Source organism: Dipodomys merriami, unplaced genomic scaffold, assembly GCF_024711535.1.
Source record: "Dipodomys merriami isolate MVZ:Mamm:240054 unplaced genomic scaffold, mDipMer1.0.p SCAF_10, whole genome shotgun sequence".
Lineage (NCBI taxonomy): Eukaryota > Metazoa > Chordata > Mammalia > Rodentia > Heteromyidae > Dipodomys > Dipodomys merriami.
The window spans coordinates 36,946,995-36,965,744 of NW_027202271.1; the positions used below are offsets into that span (position 1 = coordinate 36,946,995).

General features: G+C 35.2%; 1 protein-coding gene across 1 annotated transcript in view; it reads left to right on the forward strand.

Moving 5' to 3' along the window:
* Window positions 1–18,750, forward strand: part of Acss3 (acyl-CoA synthetase short chain family member 3) — a 136,534-nt gene that overhangs the window by 88,688 nt on the left and 29,096 nt on the right. The window contains exon 9 of the mRNA XM_069989281.1: window positions 5,725–5,828. Within this exon, the coding sequence (XP_069845382.1) occupies window positions 5,725–5,828 (104 nt within the window). The remainder of the gene's footprint in view (window positions 1–5,724; window positions 5,829–18,750) is intronic.

Here is an 18,750-nt window from a genome sequence, read left to right on the forward strand (position 1 = left end):
GTCAAGCATTTCATTACTCCAAATAAATTTACAAGGTACTCAAAATAGGAGTCTAAATGAAACTATGAGTCCATTTTAATATTACAGGAGACTAGACTTTGGAAAACTAGGTTAGGAGTCATTGAATATTATCCTCTCTGTTCACAAGTGAGTCACCTTTACACAAAAAGCAAAATAACAGACCAAGGATTGCAGCTGGGAAGAGGCAATATTATATGGCATTTATTCTTACTCTATTGTACTTTCTGATTTCAGATCTACTATTTAGTATCCATGTGGCATTAGGAAAGTGATGAGAATTATTTCTCTCTATTCTTCAGGGTTTTTGGGTTGTTGTTTATTTGTAATTTCAGATTAGCAATAGCTTAAGGGTATAATGAAAGGCAAAGGGGTGTGCTTCAGGCTTGGCATTTGAAATGTTTTTCAATATTGATTAATTAAGTCTAAATTACTTTATTATTTTATTACCTCCTACTTTCTAGTTTTCCATTCATTTGAATTATATCACAGTGATTTATTTTTCCTATGCTCTTCTAGTTTGATTTTAAGTAAGCTAGAAAAATTCAGTGCTGGGAGTTGCAGTCAAGATTTTGCAGCAACTTAACTTTGATGCCACTCTTCTTTTCCAGTCATAGAGTAATGAGAGATAATACAAAGGAAAAGCAGGATGTCAAAGATGAGCTAAAGCTAAAGGTTTCTGTGGATTAGCAAGGGTGTGGATTTGCAAAGCTGTATGTTTGTCTGAGGCCAGATGCTTGTTAGATGTACAAACAGGCATTGAAAGCATAATGGGGGATTAGAGTCAGCTCTGTACTTGAAGAATACTTGGCCATTAGCCCCACATGTGAAAGGAGGCTGGCAATACACTCTGTCATATGTTTTCTGTAACAGTGACTTCTAGCAAGTTCACAGTGAGGAATTTGAATGAGGTAGGGAGTGACTGGAGACCGAACTATAGTGCTCACCTATTTTCCTGAACAAGATTCTATAGCAATATAAGAGATATCACTGCGGATAAATGATTTTGAACCCTCATTATAACATTGATTTGTAGGACTGATATGTCAACCATGTACCTACCAGACAGAAAACATACCTGAAGAAAACAGAGATTATCTGAGACTGAAAAAAATAGAACAAAGAGACACTCTTTTACAAAGAGCTTGGAAACAAAATTCCAAAACATGCAAAGACATCTAAAGCGAATAAAATCAACAGAACATAGATTCATTTCATATGAAATAAATTTTATGGTATAATCAACTCAGGCTTTATGATCAAAGTCACAGACTAACATATTTTCCATAAAACATTGGAAGCATATGACTACAAATATAAAATAAAAATGCAATGGATGGCACAAAATAAACATTTTGCCATAATCATGGAATCTACTAAAACCAGTAAGAAAGTATTGAGGAAATGATCCAGAATGTGGCAGATAGAATAAAACAAATTCTAAAAGAAGAATTGGGGAGTTTGAAGAGAATAAGAATGTAAAAGTGTTTTAATAGGAATTTCAGCAAGAAAGAATGGCAAGATGGTTAAAATTTAAAAATAAGAAAGATATTTCAGGAGCCAGTAATTGAGTGTTATGGAATTGAAGAAAAACATGGATCCCAGATTGAAAGGGCTGTTCACATACCAAGCACGTTACATATAAATAAATTCACTTTGGCATGTCATTTTGAATTTCAGAACATCAATTGAGGTTATAGAGAAAATCCAATAAACTACCAGAGAGACTCGACAGATCACCAGAGATATGTCAGACCAATGCCAATAGATATCAGAAGACAATAGAATAGGGCCTTCACAGTGCTGAGGTAGGATAATTAACAAAATTAAATTTTTACTGAGTTGGAAAGGGCAGAATAAAAAATACATTATATTTTCAAGTGGACAAAGCTAAGAGAGCTTAAAATGCAAAGACTTTCCTTTCATAAGGGAAGAATAGATGTAGGTGGATGGTATGGGTTATAAAAACCAAAAAGAATATACAACAAGCATAAAACCCAGCAATGGCAAATATTGAAGAAATATGCTGATGAACATAATTATATAATTAATTTCTACAGAATTATCATGAGATGTTACATTTAAATAAAAAGCTAAAACTAATAAGATGAAGAGGAACTTACTATGGTAGATGACCAGCTTTCGGTCTGGGTGATGTGAAAGGGGGGGCCAAATACATATGCAAATCTATTCTAGTATTCTTCTACCTGTGACACTAGTGTTGGAAAAGAGAATAACAATAGATTAACAACTTAATAAAGGGCCACACATCTATGGAAACCAATTTTCTATAATTACAGGTTCACACCTATAATCCTAGCTACTCAGGAAGCTGAGATCTGAACATTTTTTCTACATATTTGTTTTTGTTTTTATCTCTATGTGGCTTGCTTTATTTTGGATTGAAATTAATTTGACAATATGCCAATTTATCTGTTTTCTTTAGGCTTAATTTTCAGCTCCATTTGAGTCTTGAATTGTGCTCTGATGTATATAAAATTGTGAGAAGGAGCTTAAGTTACCTGCTCATTCTTTTTCTCCTATCCTTTTTTTCTGCTTTGGATATTATATTTTATCACTTTGTTTAAGTTTTAAGTACTAAAATGTTTGGAAAAGAAGGATCTTTCCATGAATTATGATCACCTGAATATTACCCACACATTCATTTATCCAGTATAACCTAGGACAAACTCATCCATAAAATTAAGCTCTACCATATGTCAGACATTAGTTACAAGTGACTATTGAGCCCTGAAATTATCTGAATTTTACTAAGACAGTAGTATTTAAAAATTTTCAAATGCTAGCTAAAGTTTAAACATATGGTGATCCTTCATAGAAAATGTGTGAAGTTGTAATAGTACATTGAGTGTTTTACACAATTAACTTGAAACCCTTCTTTGACACAATTAAGTAGAGTTTTGAAACAAAAAAGAAAGAAAATCCAGCAATAGCTTTGCTAGTGTAGGCATCAGTTGTAGTATTCATTTGTACTTAGAAATAAGTAATGTGTTTTCAATAACATCTTGGTAACTGGGATTTTTTTTTTAGTTACAATTTGGCTATTTTTTCCCCTATCAAGGTCAAACTGTAGCTCCGAGGCCAAGATTATCTATGAAAGTTTAGAGAAGATGTAAAAGTTAGCATCATAATTTGTTAACTTTTCATGTAGTAGCCCATTTTAAGATCATGCCCCTTAGTTGTAATATCTTTTGGCCATCTTCAAAGGTGCCTTCACCATCCTTCGACAAGACCTCTTGCTTTTCACAGCTGCAGCACAAAGTGATATTTAATACCTTGGCAATAGCCCTTCTAGCAACACTGCAGTGTCTTTCCACAGTCTTTCTGTCATAAACAAAATCATCCTTCAGAGCAGATACATCTTTCTAAGATTCAAATTGCCTTTCTTCAGAACTACATCTTGTTTCTCTTACTTTACTTTCAATAACTTTTTATTTTCCTCAAGACTTCATTTTACTATTTCCCACCTTGCTTTTCCATCACTAGTTCCTTGCCTAGATTTCCTAGTCAGCCTTTCTAGCACTGAGTTGGGGGGCGGGGGAGGGGGGAGAAGAAAGCTGTGTTATCCCTACACAGACAGCCTCCCAGGCTACTGACAGAGACCATAAAAGCCAACTGGCTGCTTTAAGACCTTTCATTGTTTAGTACTCAAAATTTTCTAAAATAAACATTTGGGCACTGTATTAGCTACATCCATCACTATACTTTTGTCAATTTCTATACCTTTAAATGGTCCTTTTTGAGTTAGAATGATTCAAGCTGACATGAATTTTGCCAATTCCCCATCTCTTCACTTCATTATTCTGAGCATCTAGCAACTTTTAAATACCTAAAATCCCCAGGGTCATAAAAATGAATGCTCCAGTTTACATCATAGTTCAATATAGTATGAAAAATAGACAATAAAAAATAGCTGTTCAAGGAGACATGTTTATAGCAGATCTGAATGTGGTTGGAGCATCGAAGTCGGATTATTTCAATCCCCATAAATGTTCATGAAATGGTATGACAAATTAAGAGAACAAGAAGCTGTCTTCAGTCACAGATTACATTACTTCAGAGAAGCAGGGAACTTTTTTGTTTGTTGAATGGTTTTTACTTTAATGATAATGATTTTACTCCTCATAAATACACTCTCTTTTGAAAGACAGGCCATGAGGGCTTCAAACAGAGAAGAAAAATAACCATTCGTTAACTAAAACTACCAGATTCAAACCAATTCTATTTTTTTCTTCTTTTCCTGAGGACTTTGTGTTCACTAAACTGGCACTCTACCACTTGAGTCATGCCTCCAGTCCTGCATTTTGATGGTTATTTTGGAGATGGAGTCATTATGATGGTTATTTTCGAGATGGAGTCCAGCAACCATTTCTGTCTAGACTGGCTTCAAACCACAATCCTCCAGATATCAGCCTACTGATTAGCTAAGAGGATATATTTGAGCCACTGGTACCTTGAGGGATCTATTTATCTTTTTTTCTTCTCTTAATTTTTATTTTTATTGTTAAGGTGATGTACAGAGGGGTTTCAGTTACATAAGTCAGGTAATGGGTACATTTCTTTTGGAACAATGTCACCTCTCCCCTTGTTTTCTCCTAGCTTTTTTTCTCCTCCCAGCCACAAGGTGTATAGCTCTTTTTCAACATAGTGTCTAGCGAGTATCACTGCTGAATTAATTCACCCTTTGTCCCACCATTTCTGTGCTTCCTCTTAACCTCCCCAAATTGGACAAACTTACATACAAAACAAAAGGTACAGAAATCAAAAACAGTGACAAAGAGGAAAAACAGAAACAAACGGAGAAAAGTAGGGGAAAAATTCCCTACATAAAGTAAAATAAAAAACCTCCCATTTCCATTTTTTGCAGTTTATTTCAATAAACACAATGAGTAGAAAAAGACAAAAAAACTACACTTGGACATGACAAACAGGATTCTAAACATAGTGAGACCGAAGGAGGGTATTCTAGGAGAGGATCACATAGGCTCAATGTGCATATGATCAGATGATCATGTAAAATGATGGTTATTGAAAAAAATCTATTTTTCTATCTTATTCGTCCTATTCTAGGGTATGATTCTCCCTCTAATGACCTCATTTCTCCTTTATTCTTTAGTAATCATGTATTTTTTATAAGAACTTTTATGATCCTAGAGAGCATACTAACATTTACTTTCCCATTGTTCCCTCTGTATATCCTAAGAATGAAAGAAATATGTTCTTGAAATCAGTGTCATATTTATGACCAGATTTATTTCCTTAGCTGATCCTTGTGAGTACATTTCTGAATATATTCTTCAGGAAAATGCAGCCATCAAAATTTGAGCTAAAATTATCAGGGCTCATGTCAAGGAGGCAAAAGATTTTCATGTTTGATCACGAGAGGAATATGACAAATACAGTACAAAGATCAACTCAATTGTTCTTTTTTTTTAAACACAGATTCAGTAGCTGTGAATTCTGCTTTGGAAACAGCTAACTCTGTTGCTGTGATGCACATTAGGTTACATTTGGGCCCAAACAAGTAACATCTCTCACTGTTCTACATTATGGAACAGTGGTAGTATCCCTGTTTGTCGCTGATATATTACTGATGCAATTCATTTCAACAATGTATTTCAAATGAAAATTAAATAACTTAATTTTCAAGTAGTAATTTAAAGTCACTATCTCCTTTACATTCAGATTCAAAACATTATTTGTGGCTGGAGAAAGATGTGACGTGGAGACACTGGAATGGTCTAAAAATGTCTTCAGAGTACCTGTCCTGGACCATTGGTGGCAAACAGGTGAGTATTTCCCAAGCATGCACTTTCATATGGTTGAAATGTTCAAGAATGCTGCAGTGGCTGGCAGAAATCTTAAGCTATGACCACCAGCTCAGTATGCAGGTAGTTCTTGTTTTTAGTCAATTTAAGCAACTTTGTGATTGTTAGATTGTCAATAATGTCTTCATAAGTGATACAGGCCACCCTTCTTCCCGTGGTCCACTAATGCAGAGCACTAAAGATGTTTTTTGCAGTGTTTCTTATATCCAACAAGCTACTAAATTTCAGAAATTGTTTTGTGGTGTCTTCTGGATTCACCCCATCTTCGATTCTACCATTGCCTTTGCACTGTGGCTTCATATTATCATCTGCCCTGATTTAAATTGTCCTCATCATTCATTTTGTCATCCCTGTTCACCTATCCACCCAGGGCAATAATCCCACAGCAGTTCTTCACAATGTTCTTCCTGTCGGAGGACTCCCTGGCATCCTTTCTATGTCTGACAAAAATCTACTTTCTTCTGATTTATTTTCAAGGAAGAAAAATTTACTTGTCTCCAAAACAATGATCACAATATATGCATATTATTTATTTGCTAATTTTATTTTCTGTATTTCTCATACTGTGGGATCCTTGGCAAACATAATTTCATTGTAAGTAGGTAAAATATAAACTAGGAACAAGCAAATGAGCTTTGTAGGTATATGGGAGTGGATAGTCTATTCTTTGCCTCACTGAGTTTGTAGTTTTACCCATTTGAACCAGTGAAAGTAACTATGAATTATGGAGCGTGGTTGCCTTTATGGGCATACAGTACAGTTTGGTTCTAATTAGTTCAAAGAGTTGGACCAATACCTTTATAACACTGTTTTTAGTTGACACTGGGTATAGAGGGCAGAGCTTCAAATTTGATTTAGAAAATTAATGAGATTTATTTGTAAATTTGCTCCTATTTTTAGAATGATCATATTCTGGAAGACCAAAAATTAAAGCAAAGCTTTGTGGATTAGATTTTTTTATTCTAAAAATTATACTTTTTATATTATTTTCTTGGATGCTCGCTTTGGAAAATGTGTTTTCTAAATTACTGATAATATAAAGAATAAAATAAATGATCAGAGCAAGGGATGTACTCCTCACATAACTGGGAATCAGAAAGTGTTTCTTATTCTCTAGCTTTATTTATTAGAGGAAACATTACTTGTCTAAGTACAGATTTGTAACTGTTTAGGAAATACAACACATTGGGAAAAACATCCACACTATGAATTGATCATAAAAACTGTCTCTGAATAGTATTTATACTATATGTTTTATATATATATATATTATTCTCTAAGGAAGTTTTTACTGTTTGTTTGTTTATTTATTTATTATTTATGTTGGTTGTGGGGTCTGAACTCTGGACACTGTCCCTCAGCTCTTCAGCTCAAGGCTCTACTACTTGAGCTACAGTGCCACTTCCAGCTTTTTCTGTTCATGTGGTGCTGAGGAATCAAACTCAGGGCCTCATGCATGCAAGGCAAGCACTCTACTACTGAGCCACCTCCCCAGCCCAGTCTTTACTGTTAGTATCCTGGCCATGAACTCGAGAATATCTTATCACCATTAAGGTGATTTTCATGATTTCTTTTATTTAGTCAAAATGGAGTAACTTTACTTAAATGCTTGTCTGAAAATTTTACTCTTGCCAGGTGCCAATGGCTCCAGATACTCAGGAGGCTGAGATCTGAGGATAGCAGTTCATAGCCAGCCTGGGCAGAAAGTTCTGTGATACCTTATCTCCAATAAACTACTCAGCAAAAGCCAGAAGTGGTTCAAGTGGTAGAGCGCTAGCCTTGAACACAAAGAGCAGGAACAGCTCCTAGAATACCTAGGCCCAGAGTTCAACCCCCCCAGGACCGGCAAAAGAGAGAGCCAGACAAAAAGAGAGAGAATAGTTATGAGTAATAGCTAACATCCTAGCAAACACCAGATAATATTTACCACCAAGTTCAGCTTTGACCAAAGAATATTTTGTTTCACATTTCAAGTTTCCTTCAGGGATCTTCTTCCTTATTATTGACTTGGTAATTTATGTGTTTTATATACTTGCAAACTTTTCTGAACCTTCCTTATATGTATGAATAATTCATGAATTTGCTCTTTGATTACATTAATACATGTTTACAAATGAGTTACTTCAAAATTGTGATGTATAATTTGAAATTAGTTAGGGGCATGTTCAGTAGCTTCTAGAACTTATGAATAAAAATGGATAGGTCTTGTGACTTGGTTTCTAAGAAGGAATTCCAAAGTCAATTTATTTATATTACCATCTTGTGTTTGTTATCCAAATGTCAATTATGTTAGCAACAGCAGACTTTTACTAAGTTATTCCTCTTTTGATGATTAATATTAGCATTCTTTTTCTATTTGATTTAAATACTAAGATTTTAAATTGAGAATGAATTTGTGGAGAATCTAGGAAAAGATCAGCATTCTGTATCCCTCACTGGAGTATTTTAATTAAGACTTTTTGCTGTTCAAGACCATTGGAGCATTCACTTCTTATTTTGGATGGTAATAATATAAACATTTAATATTTCCATGAAAGCAATTGTTCTTTCTGGTTTTAAAGAGGAAGATTGTATCTATTTGATTCATAGATCTGGAAAAACATTGGATTGTCATCCATCCAAAAATTTAACCTTCCAAGTCACTTATCCTTAAAATGATTGAAAACATCTAGTATTGACTGAATTTTCCATTTTCTTCATTTACAGAGATATAGAAGTAGAGATGCTATAATCATAATGGAAAATGGAAAATTAAGAGAATAGTTAAATTTCCCATTAAAATATGCTAATTCATGTTCAGAAATGTTCATGAGCAGCCAGAACTTCATTACTCTCAGTTATAACATCCCTTGATAAATCAATGAATTGCTGTCACTTTTGTAACAAAGAGGAGCTTTTTTGGAAATCAGAGAAGCAGTACAATTTTAAAAGGAAAGACAGCACAGTTCATGGTGCGTTTTCAGAAATTATTTTTTGTAATGATAAGAAAGACTAACAAAATGACTATAAATCCTCTCCTTATGAGTAAATGTTCTAAAACAAACATGTTTTCCTTATATTTCAGTGACTATTAAAACTGAAATGTAGTCAACAATATCCTTCTTGATGTTTCCTGTTTTCTTTCCTCCATTCCCTTTTAAATTCTTTCCTTTCATTCTAAGGCATATTATCTACTTACAATGATTATAACAAAACATGTTAGATTCTCAATGTTTAATATTATTTGATCTTAGTGGTTTCTATAGGTTCAACACAGAAACTACAAACCAGTAATACTTACATTCCACAAAGACTTTTATAAAGAACAATTTACTGACGGTTTTATTTATAAACAGAATTCATAACTTTCACTGGTATAGTTCCCATCAGGAGATGTGGAATGAAATTCTTCCACTTCCCTTTGTACAACTAATAAAGGTAACTACATTTCTTAAAAGAAGTGCTTCCACTGTCCTCCTGTTCAGAAAGTGGTAATTAGGTAATGACCACATATTTAAGGAGCAATAAGTAATTATGTTGTTTATTTTATGTCCTTACTTAATGAGCAATAAAGTTGTATTTTTTTAATAGAAGTAAAACCTAAGGAGGAATTTCAATCAGTAAATGATAGTCACTTAATAGAGACATTGTTGATGATTGAAGTCATTAATTTTACTTTATCTGCCTTGAGTCATCTTTTTTGATTTCTTGTAACCTGGAGTAATCAACATGTTTTTCTCACTATCTGAATAAATTGCTGCAGTTTTAATTCTGAAGTAACAAAAGAAAGAGTCCAAATTCTCCTGGAATGTGGATTTTGGTAATTTTCAGCTTTTATTAAAGTGGACCTAAAGGCTGTAGACAACTTTAATCATACCAGTCTCAATCAATATTATTGTTCCATAGGGTACACATAAACTAATTCCATGTTGTAAAAATACATCAAAATGACTTATTATTAATACATCAAAAATCCTTATTTTGCAGTTTTTGGTGAAATGTACTCTCTGAGAACAGGTTATTGGTACAATAATGTTTTTATGCATAATTTTTTTAGGTTTACCAAAGTCATTTTCTTATTCTTAGGTAAATCTGGGCAAGATATATTAGACCAGAATTTTTTTAAAGAATGGATACATTTTAAAGATGATAATTGTTAAAGAATATAAAGCATTATGTACAAGAATCAAACTTACAAAGCAGAACAATTAATTGTAATCTGATAATTACTACCCTAGGTAGAGATTTCCATGTTAGACACCACTATTAGCATTATGTATTATTTCTCCCATGTAAGCATTGTACAACACTTAATAATTGTGAACTTAATAAGTATGTAACAAAGTTGAAGACACATTTTTTTTTTCTGGAGAATTCTTTTCCTTTGTTACCCTTGTATTTTCAAGTGTACTTTCATGTGTCCATGTTAACATATTTAAGTTGAAGGGATTTCAATCTGTCAGTCTACAGTTTAAGACTAATCTAGTATGAGGAATTTTCTTATTTCTGGAGTTCAAAAATAAATGCATTCCCTCCTAATCATTCTCCCCCCCCCCTTTTTATCATATGTGGATTTCTTTCCCTATAAACACACTTATCTGTGTCTCATGCAAAATCATACATCAAGTTTTACTACAAAAATAATTTGCCTTCCTAGAACTAAACCATAAAAGGCTGCATGTGGCTAGATAGACATGAGGAAAGTATATTCTCCATGACTTTACCTTGAGGGCTCAATGTTCAATTATTTATAAATCTATCTCTACCAGGTCCCAATAGTCATTTGTAACTAGTTCTCTAGCCACAAATCGGTGAGCATAATATTTCCATACATGATCAAGTGCTGTCTTCTATGCTTTGACATTTAACTCTTTCTTATTCCCTGCTTCTGAGTTTTGCTCTCTAATTTCGGAATCTATGAGTTATGTTGAAAGAGATTCGTTAAAGTGCATACCCTATGCCTGTATATTAAAAGACAATAGATTGAACCACTGTGAGTTGCACAATACAGAATTCAATGAGTGAGTTGGCTGGACTGACAGAGCCATTGTTTCATCAAGTGTGTTTTCCAAAAGATGCCCTCCGCTACTTTCAAGTATTAGAAGGCACAGTCATTCAGTAATACAGTTTCTGGCTGGTACATTTTTGTTTTCCACAATGGAATGGTCAGAAATAAACTCATCCCCTTTTTTAACTCACAAAAAGTTTTTTTTGAGATAGCTGAGCCTGAGAAGTTACTATTGGAAAAAAAAAAAAAGCAGTTACAAAAGCAGTGTCATCCCATCACTACACTTAAAGATGTGACAATGTCCATCTGGTGAGAGTGAAAGAAAAGTCTTCATGTTATCACTGTTCCCTGGAAAAAGTATTTTTTTCTCATTTAGCACAGTCTTTGTTAGTTTAAAGTAGTGATTTTTACTGTTATTTGGAGTAAGCAGGAGCTTGGAGGTAAACTACATGAATTTGGCTTATGGAAAGAATAATCTTTTGTTGAATGTAAGGTATGTTTGAAAAGACTCTTGGTTTGAAAGTAACTGTTTACAAATTGTCAATCCACTTCAAAAATCAATCTCCAAACGTAGCATGAGTCATAGAATCATCTTCATCTTTCTGGAATTATAGTGAGAAATGCACATCAACAAGTTGTTATTTTTTCCTCAAATACCACTCTAGATAAATTAATGGAGAGATACAGAATTGTTTATTAGAGCCATTACTTGTGCCCATCATTTTGTTACTTATATGTTTTGACAAGAGACCAAAACATGGAAAATTGATGGACAATAGAGTTAGTTCTCAATTTCTCTTGGCCTTGATCCTAGAAAAGTTTTTTAAAATGTCATGTTTTTATAAATCTTCACTAGAACAAGAGTTTCTACTGCTTTCCTTAAGTTTTTTCACCCTTGAGATTTTTTTCTTTTTTCTTTTTCTTCTTTTCCTGGAAAGTTAATTCCCCATGTCGTGTAAACTCTTGCAGTAGGCCCACTGGCCCCGCAAAATAGCTCCAAATTCCTCCTTTGCTGTCAGTCTTAATTTCAAAAGCAGCAAGTGACTGTGCTCCTTGGGAAAACTATGTGGGGAGTCCAAAGTGATACTAAATTCTGTTCAGGCTGTGTTTAAATCCAAGTTCAGCCACTGACTCTGTGGCCACAGGCAAGTCTTACATGTTTCTTAGGAGTCTTATTAGGAAGCTTTGCATGAAGTGAAATAACATGCATCCTAGACCCAAAATACAACCTCCCATGTGAGTACTCACAGAGGCATAGGATTATAGACACGATTGAGTTGTATAGTGCATACAGAAGTGAAACTCCATGGATTAAGACATTCACACTGTCAACAGTTTGTCAAAATAACAACAGAAAATGGAAACAAGTTTAATGAGGGAGCAGGTGGGAGGGGGGGAGATGAATGAAGAAAAGAACCAGGGAGACATCCATGAAGAATACACAATGTCCATATGTGGGTCTGGGGAAGGGAAAGGGCAGGAAATAAGGGAGAATGATGGAAAGGGTGACATTGATTAAGACGCACTGAATATTTATTTACAAGGGGTTTGCAACTTAACATGTTAAGTTACAAGCTCCTTGTAAAACCTATTAGAGTTTAGTAGATAAAACAAAGACATAGATGACAATAAAAAACTGAATTAAGTGAAATATGTACAAATAGCTTGTGTTCACAGTCCATAGTTACCTATACATCAGTTTGCTTTTCTTTTCTTTTCTGTGAATAACCTTTCATTATTATAAGAGCCATCTTTAACATCATAGCCTGTAGAAGCACTTCAGAATTTAAGAAAACTTAGAATGTAAGAGAGTTGAATTTGTTAATGTCAAGTAGCTCATTAACATTAGAACCTGAACTGCTATTGTTCTATGTGGTCCAGGGTTCTTTCTTCCTATGTTTTATCTCATGCCTTCATGAATTCCTTTTCTAATTGAAGTACAGCTTATTTATGGGCTTTTTCACAGCAGCCTGCTGTGAGGGAGTCAGATAAGACCAGTGCCTCACAGTTCACATTAATGGTTTGCTTACAGTACACAATATTAGATTGCTTTGAATTGTTCTAAACTATAATCATACCATCTCTCGATACAATGATTACATTGATTTTCTTTCACCAGTGTACATCTCACTGTTGCTCTCTCTTTCTGCTACCAACATTCAGCTTACTTATAGATCATTGTATAGACTTAGAGGTAAGAGAGTGATTTCTTTACCAATTGCCTCTCTGCCTACAATGATGCTTGATTAGTGTAGTCATCAGTACCAAGAATTAATTTATCTACAGCATTTAACTATCAACTTCTAAATCTACATTGCTTCAATGTAGTCTTTCTAGTTATAGAAATAACTACTCTAAGAGATGGATAGAAGATTGCCAGATGTATCAAGTGCTCTTATTTACAGAGAAGGACTTATGAACTTGCCCCTTCGTCATTTTCTTTAAGCCTTGTTCATCTTCTCTCTGTGTGGCCTTAACCTAAGTATCTGCTTATTGCTCTTTCCTTATATTCCAACTACTTTTAATTTTTTAGTATAATTAAGATTTTTTTTCTTGTCTTCTACCTATGCTTAACTTTACCAGACCTCCACCATCTCACTGATCTATGTTGTTACATGGAATTTTTACCACAGGGTTCCAGTTTGCAACCAGATTGGAGCCAATATTGGAGTGAACTCAGAGCCTGGACACTAACCCTTAGCCTTTTCACTCAAAGCTGGCTCTCTACCATTTGATTAACAGCTCCACTTTCATTGTTTACAGATTAATTTGCACTGAATTGCCTAGCAAATGCCTGTTTCAGCATCATTACTGGATTAATTTATATTTCTTAACATGGCCTGAAAGACACTTCATAATCTGCCTCTTGTCACCTCCCTCAGTCCTACTGCTACCTCCAAGATTTTCTCTGCTGACTAACCAGTAGTCCCTTGATGGTGTTATATGAACCTTCACACATGCTGCTATTTCTGTTTGCCATGTTATTCTACTTTAAACTTCCCTTCTTCCTAAAGAAATGTCTTTTCATAAGTAGAATATATTCAACAAGCACTGACCTTTGGATAGCATTTCAGAAGTAAGAAAAGTTTGTAACAGAATTATAACAACATATAGTCTCTCCCTCTGAAGCCCTCTATTTCTCTACTGCATTCTGTGATTTGCTATTTCATTTTTAAGAATCCTGGTATTAATAATGGGAAGTGAAACATGGGAATCACATCAGAAGGGTATGCTTAGTAGTCAGAAAACAGTGTCTGAGCAAGAAATACCAGGGACTGCAAAATGTTTGATCCTGATGATATAAATGGCTAAGGCAAACAGAAAAAAGGAACTGATTTCATCTGCAAGATAGGAGAATATATGCATATAACTCCATACAATTTTTCCAAGAATTACACTAAATCATTTTAAAAGATGTTTTGATATCTTAACATCTGTCCCAAGTAGCTATTGCCATATAAGCAGACTAAACCAAAGCCTTTGCTTAACAATGGCCTATATTTCATGATTTTGTGAATGTAGTTCTCCGTGTACAATGAATGATGAAACAAACAAACAAAAACCAAACAACTCCTATAATATTCACTGGTAATTGGGCTGCTCTAGGGGCCTTAGACAGCTTTATTCCCATGGCAAAAGATAACTAGAAGGCTTAATTTACTGAGGACTTTATAACAATGTCCCCACATGTCACCTTTTTTTTTGGTGTCCTGAGGGTCATGAGATATCTGCTGTGTATGACAGCTCAAGGGATTTGAGAGATACCGTGTACATGTTTGGCACAAATTTTACATAACAACTTTGTTTCTAGGAGATGCTTTTATGAGAATTATTCCCTGTAATCAGGAATCGTTCTGTGGTGCTTGAACACTCTTGCATTCTTTCTAAATATGTAATAATTCAAAGTTAGGGCAATCTTCTACAACCTGTTAGAAACATTCCTGTCGCTATCTGTCAACCCTTATAACGTTTCCCTGTTAAGTACTCCTGAAAAGGCATTAGCTAAATGGAAATGTATGCATTTGTAGGATTCTTATGCATTTTATAAAGATCGTGAAGTTGCCCTTTCAAAACACATCAATTAATATACACATGAATAAATGTGGAACAGAAGGGATTATCTTTGTTTCGTGTAGACAATGTACTTATAATCACTTGGCTACCATTTTCTGTCATGTTCAGTCCTAATTCTCCAGCCTAACTTGTAAATTCTCATAAGAATAGGTTCCTGATGGTTAGGGAAGTGACAGGAATTCATTAACCAATTATTCTAATACAACTTCTGTCTATCTCTTCATTTCTTCTCACTAGTATTTCTTGAAGTCCAAATTAAAAAAAATAAATATCATCATAGAATGTAAATGATGAGCAAATGTTTAAAGAAATTATATTTTCATTGTTTTAGTTCATTAATTTTTTTTGCTCAAAAACTCTTGTTAGCTTATAACATCCTTTCAGACTAAAATCTTAAGGTTTTATAATTGAAATAGGCTCTCATTAACTGTCCTCAATATCTTTAAACTTATTTCCTTTTCTTTCTTTCTTTTTTTTTTTTTGGTCAGTTATGGGGCTAGAACTCAGGGCCTGGGCTCTCTCCTTGAGTTCTTTTGCTCAATACTAGCACTCTATCACGTGGATCCACAGAGCCACTTCTGGTTTTCTGGTGGTGAACTGGAGATAAGAGTCTCACAGACTTTCCTGCTCTGCTGACTTTGAAGCACAATCCTCAGATCTCAGCCTGTTGAGTAGCTCAGATATAGGCATGAGGCACCAGAGCATTGCTTAATTTCCCATGAATACTTTTCTTACTCATTCTGATCAATCTCATTGATTGCACAAACACTGTAGGTATAAACCTATCTCAGAGCCACTAAATTTGAGGATTCTTCTCCATTTTTTCTGAGTATTTGTGTGTCACATATCAATACTTCTTTACACAAATGTTACCTTCTCAAGTAGGTAGTTGCAACTCAACCAATATAAATCTATAAACCTTCCATGACTTCTTTTAGGCTGTCTGTGTTTCATTTTTTTTCTCTTATTATCTGTTAGTCTTTAACAGATATTTTAGTTTTACATTTTTGTACATTCTTTGTCTCCCAAACTAGGATGTGCCCTCCATGTGACTTCAGTAGATTGCTATTTCCCCAGTTCTAACAACAGACCCAGCAAATCGTAATTTTGAAATAAATATTGTGAATAAATAATTTCTATTGTTGCTATTCCCACTTGCAAAATGGGAGTCCAGACTTATTCCATGGCATCCATTTTTACTTCCTGCTTACATTTACTCCACTTCCTCCTCCTCCTCCTCCTCCTCCTCCTCCTCCTCCTCCTCCCCCTCCTCCTCCTCCTCCTCCTCCTCCTCCTCCTCCTCCTCTCCCTTTCCCCTTCTCCCCCTCTTCCTCCTCCTCCTCCCTTCTCCTCCTCCTTCTTTTGCTTCTTCTGCTTCTTCTTCTGCTTCTTTTCTCCTCTTCCCCTCCTTTCTTCCTCTTCCCCTTCTTTCTTCCTCTTCCTCTTCATTATAATTAGCCTAGTTTACTTGTTTCTTCTTTGAAATAGCTGTGTGGCATAGAAAAGAGTGTTTAGATTAGATTGTATTGACTACATATCAGTATCTGTTTGTCATAATACTATTTTCTATCACTATTATATCTACTTGTTTGCTTCCTTTTTTCCACAGGATAAGAAATTTCAAGGAATATTAATTTGGTAACAATTCACCATGCAATCAAGTAGGGTGAGGCAGTAAAGATGTTCTGAGAAGAATGAAGTTTCTCTAGTACTTTCAATGAAGTATGAGATCAATGTGCCAATTTGCTGTTCTTCACTCCCTTCAGTTCTTAACCATCTTCCTTGCTGGTTCTTATCTAAAATAAATCATGTGGTGGTTGACTGGGCATTTTTTTAAAGCTGGATATCTTTGTAAAGATTCCTCCCAATGAAGTTTTCCAATTCTCTTCTTCAAAGAGAACGTCTGGGTTTGTTGAGTGTAGCTATTTCCTAATCACAACATGACATCTGAATTTCCTGTCTCCCCAGATAACTCGTAGGCAGTTAATTATAGCCTGGGTAGTGTGAAGCAGATGTTTTCAGAACATCTTTGAAATGGAGCTTTGGGAGCCCTTTCAGTTAGGGATGGCACTATGCTGGGGGCTTCCTCTAACCCGAAGCCTATTTTTCACTTGTACCAGTTTGAGGCATGGGGTGTTATTTGGGGCTATTTGTATGAACATGTAGCACATGTGTGTGTGTGTATGTTTGTGTGAGTGTGTGTGTGTGTGTGTATGTTTGTGTGTGTGTGTGTGTGTGTGTGTGTGTGTGTGTGTGTGTGTGTATGTGTGTGTGCATACTGGTGTTGCAGCTGGGCCTGTCCTCAGATACCAAGAAGTTCAGTAATTCAAAGGGAGAAAACCAAAATATCTTTGGTAGTCTTTCTCATCCTACATTCCAACTGCAATTCTTATCGATAGAACCTGGGAACTGCCATTTGTCTGTGTTTGTTGTAAAGGTCACTAGTAATAGTGCTTTTTCTAATTCTGTAAAGAAGGACAAAGGGAGAAAATCAAAATATTTATGGTAATCTTTCTCATCTTACTTTCCACCTGTAATTCTTATGGTTAGAACCCAGGAACTACCATTAGTCACTACTAATAGTGCCTTTTCTAACTCTGTAAAGGACAATGGGATAATTAAATTACTAGTGTTTAAACTATACAGGTAGGGTTTTTTGTTTTGTTTTTGTTTTTGTTTTATTTATTTCCAGTCCTGGGGCTTGATCTCAGAGCCTGGGCACTGTCACTGATCTTCTTTGTGCTCAAGGCTAGTGCTCTACCACTTGAGCCATAGTGCTACTTCCAGCTTTTTTCTGAGTGGTTTATTAGAGATAAGAGTCTCCTGGACTTTTCTGCTTGGGTTGTCTTTGGACTGTGATTCTCAGACCTCAGTTTCCTGAATAGCTAGGATTACAGCAGTGCCCTGCTGCTTTATCTATTTAAAGTAACCTGTAGGGGTCATCCTTTTCAACTATTTACAGTTTAAAGTCAAGTGAATGATACAGAAATAACATGCTATCCATAGCTGTTTTACATTCATAACCTATTAAAACAATTGAAGGTTATAAAATAATAAATTAATAAGCAGTAATCAAAGAGATACAAGAATCTCAGGTGTGTGTGCGTGTGTGTGCACACACGCGTGCGTGCACGTGGGGTGGTGGGGTTACCTGGGTAGTGAGTACTGACAGTAAACTTTGCTAATCGTTTTTTGCATCTTTATTTAAGACTGGAATCTATTCTCACTTCATCTTCCCACATTCCCCTGTCCCCAAGGGAAGAAGAGTGGAATATTGGCATCATTCATAAGAACCCACATTGAGATGAGACAAAGAATGGTGCAGTTTGAATTCTTCAGTTACAAAGGAGGGTGGTTGTTGTTGTTGTTGTTGTTGTTGTTTATTTGTCCCTTAGGAGATAGCTACTAGAACCACTAGTGGCTTCTAGACTCACTCAGTACTTTTGATGAGTCTAAAGCCATCTGTTGAAAAGATGTGGAGGCCTTATTTAAGAACTAGACTTTGAACTGCAGATGATGCCAGTGTCCCTCTTGGATTAAGCTTGATAGGAAGAACTTTGAAAAGAGATTGAGTTTAGAAGCTGCCTTCCACCCAATTGGAAGAGGAACAGATGCAATTTCCAGAGGCTGTCTCCTCTTCAAATGTGTCCTGGGAGCTTTGGTTTTGTGCTGAACACAATTATGGTCCCTGTCAACCTTGTATGAAGAACCTCATTCTGCAAGGTTGCTTCCTGTTGTTAGCCCTGATTTTGCATCTCACATTTGTTTTGGAGGAGATCTCACGTGAACAGTAGACATTTTTCAAGAAGCAAAGGAGAGAAT